The sequence below is a fragment of the Triticum urartu genome, chromosome 2 (assembly GCF_003073215.2).
Source record: "Triticum urartu cultivar G1812 chromosome 2, Tu2.1, whole genome shotgun sequence".
NCBI classification, from domain to species: Eukaryota; Viridiplantae; Streptophyta; class Magnoliopsida; order Poales; family Poaceae; genus Triticum; species Triticum urartu.
In genome coordinates this window covers 647,144,159-647,154,528 of record NC_053023.1, presented here as the reverse complement: position 1 = coordinate 647,154,528, position 10,370 = coordinate 647,144,159, and the positions used below count along the sequence as shown (strand labels likewise).

General features: G+C 51.4%; 1 protein-coding gene across 1 annotated transcript; it reads left to right on the top strand.

Moving 5' to 3' along the window:
• Positions 1-5,233: 5,233 nt before the first annotated feature.
• Positions 5,234-9,793, top strand: LOC125533872 (squamosa promoter-binding-like protein 7). Its single transcript, XM_048697202.1, has 3 exons — positions 5,234-5,930; positions 6,075-6,202; positions 9,080-9,793. Exons 1-3 carry the CDS (start codon positions 5,479-5,481, stop codon positions 9,547-9,549), a joined length of 1,050 nt encoding a protein of 349 aa, XP_048553159.1. The 5' UTR covers positions 5,234-5,478; the 3' UTR covers positions 9,550-9,793.
• Positions 9,794-10,370: the final 577 nt, after the last annotated feature.

Below are 10,370 nucleotides of genomic sequence, written 5' to 3'. Positions count from 1 at the left end.
AGGGCGCGCCTGGCCCACCATGGCCGCGCCCTCCTACCTCCTGGCCGCCTGCTGCTTCCTTGACGTCCACTCCAAGTCTCTTGGAACACGTTTGTTCCAAAAAAAAGATCCTCGCGAAGGTTTCATTCCGTTTGGATTCCATTTGATATTCCTTTTCTGCGAAACATTGAAATAGGCAAAAAAACAACAATTTGCACTGGGCTTTCGGTTAATAGGTTAGTCCAAAAAATAGTGTAAAAAGGTATATTAAAGCCCATTAAACATCCAAAACAGATAATATAATAGCATGGAACAATCAAAAATTATAGATACGTTGGAGACGTATCATATTCATGTAAATATTTAACGAATATCATAACACGCTGGTTAGAGCAACTCCAATGCGGCGACCCATTTCATTTGCGCGCGTCCGTTTGGGTTAGCGCGGACAGAAAAGTTGGCCCAACACACTGACCCAAATAGACGTGTGCATCCGCTTTTCGTTCGCTTGCCGACCCATTCCCAGCCCAATTTTGAGCCTCATTTGCATCAGCACAGACACAAAACGGACGCGCGCGTGCGCCCGCCTACTCCTCCCCCTGGCCCGCTAGTCGGTGGCTCATTGGCCATCCTCTCTCATTCCAACAGCAAACCCTCGCCCGCCTCCTTCGTCGTCACCGCCGCCGCCCATTTTCCGGTGCCTCTGCTAGCTGCCGGTGTCGCAACATCCCCCCACCCCCTCCAACGCCACCACCGTCGCCTCGTCGCCGGGGATCCGAAAGCTTCCTACCCCCACCTTCCCAACACAGCCATGGCTAGGAAGCCGCCTCTCCGCCCCGCCGGCTCCTTCGTCCTAACACCGGCACGCTCATCGGACGCCGGCACGTGCATCAGACGCCTCCAGGGCAGCCAGCTGGTCCGAGGGTGATACGTCCATTTTGCATCATGCTTTTATATTGATATTTATTGCATTATGGACTGTTACTACACATTATATCACAATACTTATGCCTTTTCTCTCTTTTTTATAAGGTTTGCATGAAGAGGGAGAATGCTGACAGCTGGAATTCTGGACTGGAAAAGGAGCAAATATTAGAGACCTATTCTACACAACTCCAAAAGTCCTTAAACTTCATGGAGAATATTTTTGGAATATATAAAAAATATTGGGTAAAGAAAGCACCAGAGGGGGGCCACCTGCCATCCACAAGGGTGGAGGGCGCGCCCACCGGTCTTGTGGGCCCCCTGGCGGGCCCTCCACGCCCATCTTCTGCTATATGGTGTGTTTTGACCTGGAAAAAATCAGAAGGGAGTTTTCGGGACGAAGCACCGCCGTCTCGAGGCAGAACTTGGGCAAAACCAATCTAGGGCTCCAGTGGAGCTGTTCTACCGGGGAAACTTCCCTCCGGGAGGGGGAAATCATCGCCATCGTCATCGCTAACGATCCTCTCATCGAGAGGGGGTCAATATCCATCAACATCTTCACCAGCACCATCTCCTCTCAAACCCTAGTTCATCTCTTGTATCCGATCTCTGTCTCAAAACCTCAGATTGGTAGCTGTGGGTTGGTAGTAGTGTTGATTACTCCTTGTAGTTGATGCTAGTTGGTTTATCCGGTGGAAGATCATATGTTCAGATCCTTAATGATAATTAATACTCCTCTGATCATGAACATGGATATGCTTTGTGAGTAGTTACGTTTGTTCCTGAGGACATGGGAGAAGTTTTGTTATAAGTAATTATGTGAATCTGGTACTCGTTCGATATTCTGATGAGATGTATGTTGTCTTTTCTCTAATGGTTTTATGTGAATGTCGACTACATGACACTTCACCATTGTTTGGGCCTAGGAGAAGGCATTGGGAAGTAATAAGTAGATGATGGGTTGCTAGAGTGACAGAAGTTTAAACCCTAGTTTATGCGCTGCTTCGTAAGGGGCTAATTTGGATCCACATATTTCATGCTATGGTTAGATTTATCTTAATTCTTCTTTCATAGTTACGGATGCTTGCGATATGAGTTAATCATAAGTGGGAGGCGTGTCCAAGGAAGGCAGCACCCAAGCACCGGTCCACCCACATATCTAATTATCAAAGTAACGAACGTGAATCATATGAGCATGATGAAGACTAGCTTGACAACAATTCTCATGTGTCGTTGGGAGCGCTTTGCTTTATATAAGAGTTCGTCCAGGCTTGTCCTTTGCTACAAAAAGGATTGGGCCACCTTGCTGCACCTTGTTTACTTTTGTTACATGTTACCCGTTACGAATTATCTTATCACACAACTATCTGTTACAGATAATTTCAGTGCTTGCAGGGAATACCTTGCTGAAAACCGCTTGTCATTTCCTTCTGCTCCTTGTTGGGTTCGACACTCTTACTTATCGAAAGGACTACGATAGATCCCCTATACTTGTAGGTCATCAGAGGGTGGCGCGACTCCTTTCGCCGGTTGGCTCCTTCGTCAACGCCCGCAAGCTATTTAACAGTTTGACAAGGTACAAAATGGACTCCGCCGACTTCTTTTTCCACAGTTTCCTTTGTGACTCTGACGATTCCTCGTCCGATGATGATGAGGAGATCTTGGCTGCCGTGTTGGTCTATCACCACCTCAATAGCCAGCGACCGTTGTTCCATGGCTCCATTCCAGGCACCTTCCGGCGTTGAATCGCAACCGAGAGAGTGGGCATTTCCTTATTTGGAAGGACTACTTTGACACAATGAACCCGCTGTTTAAACATCAGAAATTCCGGTGCCGTTTCCGTATGAGTAGGCATCTTTTCAACCGTATTAGAGAGGGTGTGGTCGGCTACGATGACTATTTCGAGTGCAAAGGGGATGCCCTTGGAATGATTGGCTTCTCCTCTTATCAGAAATGCACTGCAGCCGTCCGGATGCTTGCATACGGAGTGCCCAGTGATCTCATTGACGAGTACATCCGTATGAGCGAGTCTACATGCCTAGACTATATGTACAAGTTCTGCAAGGTTGTGATTGCTGTGTTTGGCCCTGAGTACTTGAGAGAGCCGACTCCTCAAGATATAGTCCGCTTGTTGACGATAAATGCCAGCAAGGGCTCCTAGGGATGCTTAGCATAGACTGCTTGCACTGGGAGTGGAAGAACTGCCCTTCTGCTTGGCAAGGGCAATATAAGGGCCATGTCAGGGCTTGCACTATTATACTTGAGGCCGTGGCATCACAAGATCTCTGGATCTGGCACTCTTTCTTTGGTATGGCCAGATCACACAATGGTATCAACGTGCTTCAACACTCGCCGGTGTTTGCAAGGCTTGACGAAGGCAACGGCCCACCGGTGAATGTTACCATCAACAGCCACAACTACGACAAATGATACTACCTAGCTGACAGTATCTATCCTCAGTGGGCCACTATTGTGAAGAAAGTCCCCAACCCTGTCGGAGAGAAGAGGAAACGATTCGCCCAAGAGCAAGAGAGTCCTAGGAATGCCGTCGAGCGTGCCTTTGGTGTTTTGCAATCTTGATGGGGCATCGTTCGATATTCCGCTAGGACTTGGAGCACGAAAAAGGTGTGGGAGGTGATGACTGCTTGTGTGATCATGCACAATATGATCGTAGAAAATGAGCGTCCGGAACGTATCTACAATAAAGGGTTTCAGTTTTACGGTAAGAATGTTATGCCTGAGCATGTAGGAGCGGCAACGTTTGAACAGTTCAGCCAATTTCATCATGCAGCTGCAAAATGATTTAGTCGAGCATACGTGGGCTCATATTATCAACCAATAGATGTATCCTTTTTATTTGGCTTGTAAAACTATGTGAGAACAGTTTATTTTATATTCCGGCTTGTAAAACTATGTTTTATATTTGGTTGTGAAAACTATGCTTCTTTGTGAAACTATATATTTACTTTTGAAATATGCAAAGTGTTCATTGAAAACGGAGGCCAGCAGGCCACGCCAGCAAACATAGGTCGGGGCGTTGGATGCACTGCCAACCCAAATCAAAAAAAGGACGGACATCGAACGGGGTCGATCCAAACGGACAAATGCGTCGTTTGTTTGGGTCGACGCATTGGAGTTGCTCTTAGTGGCCCTAAACCTCGGCATTTCTAGCAGCCCAAATCTCCCGAGGGACGAGTATTCACTGATCACTGCACTCAGGCGCTGGATCAAGCTCACGGCATCAACCGGCACACAACGCGGAGACCCTAGAGCAATGTGCAGGGCCAATAGAAGGCGTCATCATCGACCGAGTAGACGTGACGCTGCGACCCTTAATAACCGAGCATGACAATTGACAAAGGAGGCGAGGACGGACGGGCGAGAGGTCCAAGCGAAACGAAACGCGACGAGGTGCCTGCGTCTGCGTGAATACACATGTCAGTGTCAGTACAAAGGGCGCAGTGGTACAAATACACGAGCCTACCCCGATCGACCAAGGGACGTACAGCATCTCAGGCTCGCAGGGAATGCGCACGGGAAAGGCCAAACTGGGCGTACCCGTACCCGTGCGTCGCGCCCCCAACACCCAGCACGGCGCTATTATTTCCCCCAAAGCTCAGACATACCCCCCGTTCCCCAGCCAATAGGGCCTCCGCCACGCCACGCCCACTGACACTGCCAGGCCGGACCACGCCACGTACCGGGCCCGCCCTGCCCGCCCCGCTGCATGCATGTACACCCCGCTCTGCTGCGCAGGCTTTTTCCCCCTCACCGCCCCGTCACGGCGGCTTTCAACTTGCTCTCCATGACAGGTGGGGCCCGATTCACCCTGTCCCACCGGCCAGTGGGAGGGCGCGTGGTAAAGCTGGTACGCGGGGCATGGTGGCGTCCAGTTCCGGATATGGCATCTTTGTGCAAGTGGGAGGGCCGCCACCCTCGCTTCCCGCGCCAGGCTGCCACGCCGCTCGCCGACGGGTGGGCCTGGGACGTGACCGGGGATAACGTGGTCCCACCCCCCAGTGAATAAAGGCCGGGCAGGTGGTGAGGCCAGGAAGGAGGAGCAGTGCGTGTTGTCGCGCCGCGCGCGGCTTTCGATGCGGTGGTGGCAGTCATGTCCTCATGGGGGCCGGGTCCCGCCGCGGATTGAACCCCTCAATGACGCCCATCCATGTGGCGACGGGCCCTGCGCTGTCACGAGCCGGGGTCGTACACCGCCTACTCGCAGCAGGCTACAGTGGCGTAGTACGAGCACACTCCTGCTGCCTGCCAGCGGGCAGATCCCACCTGTCAGTACGGCGCTGCCGTGCCTTCCAGACCAGCCACCAGTGCGCTGCTCCTCCCCGGGGAGCTCGCTTCGCCTCGCGAGCGGCCTTTCCTAGCTTTTATATCTGCGCCAGCGCCAAGCGCCAGTGGGATAACCTACCTCTGCCTGTACTTACTTACAGCAGGAGCCGCTGCCGTCGCCGCCATTTCCACTTGCTCGTTTACTTGCCGGCCGCAACGGTTTCAGCCTAGCCACCGCGGGTTTCCCTGCTGGCCGGAGGAACGGCGCGCGTGTTCCGTTGCAGCAAGGACATGGAAGGAGACGGCGACGCTAGGTCGAGAGCGACACTGGCCTGGGATCTCGGGGTGCAGTGGGCGCCCGCCGCCTCGGCTGCGTACCCGCAGCATTTCCTGCCGCCGCCGGGGGTGGCTAGCCAGCAGCAGCAGCACATGCAGCAGGAGCTCACTAGCCTCAAGCTGGGGAAGCGCCCGTGCTCCTTGCCCGGCGGCCAGGTGGCTGTGGCTCAGGTCGACGGGAGCGGAGGCGGCTGCGGGCGTGCCGCGGTGGAGGGCAAGAGGAAGGAGAAGGCGGCCGGGGCGGCGGCAACGGCGGCCATGCCGAGGTGCCAGGTGGAAGGGTGCCACATGGCGCTGGCGGGGGCCAAGGAGTACCACCGGCGGCACAAGGTGTGCGAGGCGCACTCCAAGGCGCCCAGGGTCATCGTGCACGGCGCCGAGCAGCGCTTCTGCCAGCAATGCAGCCGGTACGTGAATTCTTTCTTACCCACACCCCCGACTTGTGCTAGCCGTAGCTAGATCCACACTTCACGTACTCGTACGTACGTGCGTGCGGAGTCTCTCTCATGCGCTAGCGTTGACTCTCTGCTCTGCGTATACAATGCGTGCAGCTTCCACGCGATGGCGGAGTTCGACGACGCCAAGCGGAGCTGCCGGCGGCGGCTTGCCGGCCACAACGAGCGGCGCCGGAAGAGCAACGCCAGCGACGCCATGGCCAGGGGCTCTGCGCACGCACACGGTAATCCACGCTATTACTCCCCCACCTCCATTAGCGCGAGCTGTTCTAGACTTCTAGCGCGGTCTCAGCGTGACAGAGTACGGCAGGTAAGAGTGATTACACAGAGAAGAACCATCGTTAAGGCCGGCTGATAGACGCAGGAGTAGCTACTCTTAGTAGTAGTACTAAGCAAAACCGGCAGGGGATAAGAGGGAGTAGAGTGGTTTGATGCCGGGAAACAAGGGGAGATCTGCAGCAGGTGCGCGTAGGGACACGAAAAAAGCTCTCGGGATGCGTGAGACGGGTGCAGCAAAGCAAATAAACACTCGCGATTTAATGTGCGCATTTACGCGCCCTGCCTCTGCCCGCTTGGGTAGGCCGTGCTGGCTAGCTTGGCACTGGCATGCAAGGCCGACCGTGCATATGACCACGTACAGGAGCGCCCCAGCGGCTGTTGGCCACACGACAGTGGCTGCGATGCCGCACGCCACTGTTGGGTATTCAGTAACGTACTGGCGCTAGTTATTGAAGAAATGGCATCGATATACGGTTAGTGATAGATGCTAGTACAGTGTAGTACTATGTACACCATTTGTGCGTTATACTACTACCAGAATGGTGACTTATTAAGGGCACTGTGCATTGGAGATATGGCCTAGAGGCAGTACAAAAAGACGGCCAGATTCTGAAGGTACTCGGTCAAACCCATACAGTTACATATAGGAATACATACCTAGCGTAGTAGCGGTCGTACTACTGTCAAGAGGAAAATGCGCCACGGCTTCGAAGATACTCTTTGTAGTACAAAGTTTGTACTACTCCAGTTGTTAGCTGTGTGGGATCAGGAGATCTTTTTAGGGTTTAGTATCAAGGTATAATTGCTGGTGAGGATCTGCAGACAGTAATAATATCATTAACAGGCGAATCAGTTAACTGGTGCCGATCAAATATGTAGTCGCGCTTACTTTAGTTAGCCTGGCGTATAGTATGGTATACGTACTTTCCCTGATCTTCAGAGTTCAGACTTAGAGTCTGCTCTGCTTGTCTCTAAAGTTCAAGTGCTCTCTGTACCGTGCTAGCATACATCGTGTACACAAACAGTGTTATTCGTTATACTTTGTAAATCACTGATGCATGTGGACTTCGAAGTTGCTTCGAAGTAAATACCGATTTTCCTTATATAGTTAATCAGGGTCTTTTCCTTATGTAGTTGATTGAAATTAATTCGATATAAAGAATGGGTTTAGAGTTTAGGTATATAGATAATGGATAAACAAACGATTCAAGTCCAATAATATATGGACACCACTCCCTCGTTCACAAATATAAGATGTTTTAGATATTTCAATTTAGACTATACACATTTGATTCACAAAAAAGTTAGAACATTCTATATTTGTGAACTGAGGAAATAGTTTGTCTAACAGCTTTATAAATAATACTTCTGCACGTCATCGATTTCTTTTCGCGCCTCCTTGCTAGGAATGTATATGAACAACAAAACACTATAACTTTGTGGATTTGTGTGTCTGATTCGGGGGAATAGGAAATACAGAGACATCCTAATAAACATGGTCAAATCAAAGTTAGACCACAACTAAATATAAATTTCTCATGCTATTTCGCCAACACTTTTCTGATTCTTCATGTAAAAAATGTTCTAAAAAGAGTCCCGAAGAGAAATGTAGCTAGTAATCACGAGGTTAAGTGAGAACCCCTATTGTTTTTCTTTGCCTCGTTCCTTTGAATCAAATGGATGCCATTGCCACCAAAGGAAAATTTGTTGTTCCTATGTTTTTTCTCTACTTTTCCTACAGAGCAAAAAAAAGGTCTCCTTGTTGTTAGAAACACCTACAACGTTCAATTTGCTCCCAAAGCAATGGCCGCAAAGATCCCACTTGGGAAGCGCAAGCAGGAAACATTGTAAACCAACATGCTTATTCTATGCTTGGACATATACAAAGATAGGTGATTATTAAGATCCTATGGTATTATCATTTTGCAGTTTCGATTGAGAAACAAGTATTTCTAAGCAACTACCAGAACAACCTTATCACACTTCAAGATTTCTGAAATTACCAAAGGGATAGGCAATTTTGATCTGATTATTACCAACGGCTGACCAAAAAGTAACTATTTCTAAGTCGACCGAGCCATAGTCATTCCAATTATAACACAGTGGGATAGGCTGTATGCTCCTGTGTTGGAACAATGATCAATGTGCGCGAATCAAATTAAGATCACGGACGTCATCCTGACAAAACTTCTTCAGCTACTGTGCTTCTTCTTCTTTTTCTTCTTTTTTTTTCTTGCGGGAAGCTGCTGTGCATCTTCATACTATGATACTAAGCATGAAAATAAGCGAATCTGAAAAAAAAAACAGAATAATGTCCCGGCGCTCCTGGTTTTCGACAGATAAGGTATCCTGGAACAGTTGGAGAAGGGCCAGACCTGCATCAGCGTGTTCTTTCACACGGTACATGTGATACGAAGCTTGGTAATCCTGCAGTTATTTAGTTTCCCACAAGTCACTGAGGAGGAGAATCACCTTGCATCAGGTTGGCGAAACAGTGACCAAATCTTGATTCCCACCTTTACACGTACGTACATGTCGTGTTTCACTAGGTTTTTTGTGATGTCTGTGGATAAAAGCTGCAGTCATCGTCTACTGGTGCAGACCAACCTGGTAGCCGTCTAGGTAGCACTCGAGTTAATTTCCAGCGCAAATGACGAGGACGAACTCACAAACATGCCGAAACCTTTTGGATTTTGCAGTTCAAAACACAACTGGACATCGTGCGTCTCGTAGCCTGATCTGCACTAGCAAGGAAGGAGTCTATCTTTCGGTATATATACAGTAGTTTGCATGCAACTAATAAGCTCGCTTAATTGTTGCAGGGGTGGCGTCGTTGGTGCACGGCTTCGCGCCGTACGGCGGCCTGCCGACGTCCCCGGCTGGTGCTCTCTCTCTTCTGTCATCGGCCAGAGCCGCCCCCTGGCTAGTCCCGACGACGCCCGGCGACGCATTCTCCGCCCGCTCCAGCAGCGCCGCGCTGGACGAGCTCATCGCCGAGAACCGCGCGGCGCTCCTGGCGTGCCACTTCTTCCCCCAGCGCTCGGCCGCCCGGCCGGCCGCGGCAGAGATGGCGCCCGCCTGGCACCAAGCGCACCAGCAGGCCCCGCCAGGCCACGACCAGGGAGCTCCTCTTCCGGCGGGGGCGGGGCACGTCACGCTCGACCTCATGCAGGCGCCCGGCACGGCGGGCCTGCCGTTCCGGCCCATGGCGCAGGGCAGGCCAGCCGAGGACGGCGACGCGGGCCGTAGCTCGGGCGTGTGGACGCCCCTGCAGGGCGCCCACGCCGTCTGAGCTCGCCACATGGTGCAAGTACGTATACCGGAGTAGTACGCAGCATGGGCGCGGCTGGGGCTTTGGTCGTTGTGTCGACCGTGCAATCAACTTGAGTTGGACAACAGTGTACTGTCTGTCTTGTAGCGGGTGCTAGCTGCATCCCCTTCTTTTCTTCTCCCCCGGCAAAGCGCCCCAAGTAAATTCTGGTCCTGAACTCCAGCTTGGGTTAATTCGAGATCATGGGCGGGCGGTCGGTCTTTCATGCTGTCATTCTTGTTTCTCTGTAGACGCGGGGTGAACTGAATGGAAAAGTTGCATCCATCACAGAAGCTCCGGTCGGGACGCAGTACAGCATATGGTTGGCTGTCGGCCTCGTGTGTCATCGCAACTTACACCACACGACCAATGTTCGGAATGTGCTGCCGTGACAACCACTCGCCATCCTCTCATTTCGTGACCGCTGGTCCATGGGAACCTATCGATCTGACCTCACCGAATCATTCATCGATTATCTAAAGCTTCTAGAAGAAAGGTGTGGCCTATGTGCACTAGCTTGGCGCATTTCCCAGATCCTCTCGATCCGCGGCACACTCGGGGGAAGTTTGTCGGCTGTCAATGTTCAGAGGCAGGGCTTGTGCTTGCTACTTGCTATCCATACCGAATAGGGTACTGAGGGCAACTCCATTGCACGACCCTAAACGGAAGTCCGATTTGGCCGGATTTTGTCCATTTGGGGCGGTGATGTGTTCGGCCATGTCCGCGTTTGTCCGTTGGGTTGTGGGTGTGCCCAGCGCACATCCGCATCCCAAATCATGTCTGGGGTGGACGTGATTAAAAAA

What these genes read in the sequence shown, in the direction of transcription:
- LOC125533872 (XM_048697202.1), top strand. Translation starts at nt 5,479, where the DNA reads ATGGAAGGAGACGGCGACGCTAGGTCGAGAGCGACACTGGCCTGGGAT. An exon ending in TTCTGCCAGCAATGCAGCCG is followed by an intron (nt 5,931 to 6,074) that starts GTACGTGAATTC and finishes CAATGCGTGCAG; the next exon opens with CTTCCACGCGATGGCGGAGT. An exon ending in GGGCTCTGCGCACGCACACG is followed by an intron (nt 6,203 to 9,079) that starts GTAATCCACGCT and finishes TAATTGTTGCAG; the next exon opens with GGGTGGCGTCGTTGGTGCAC.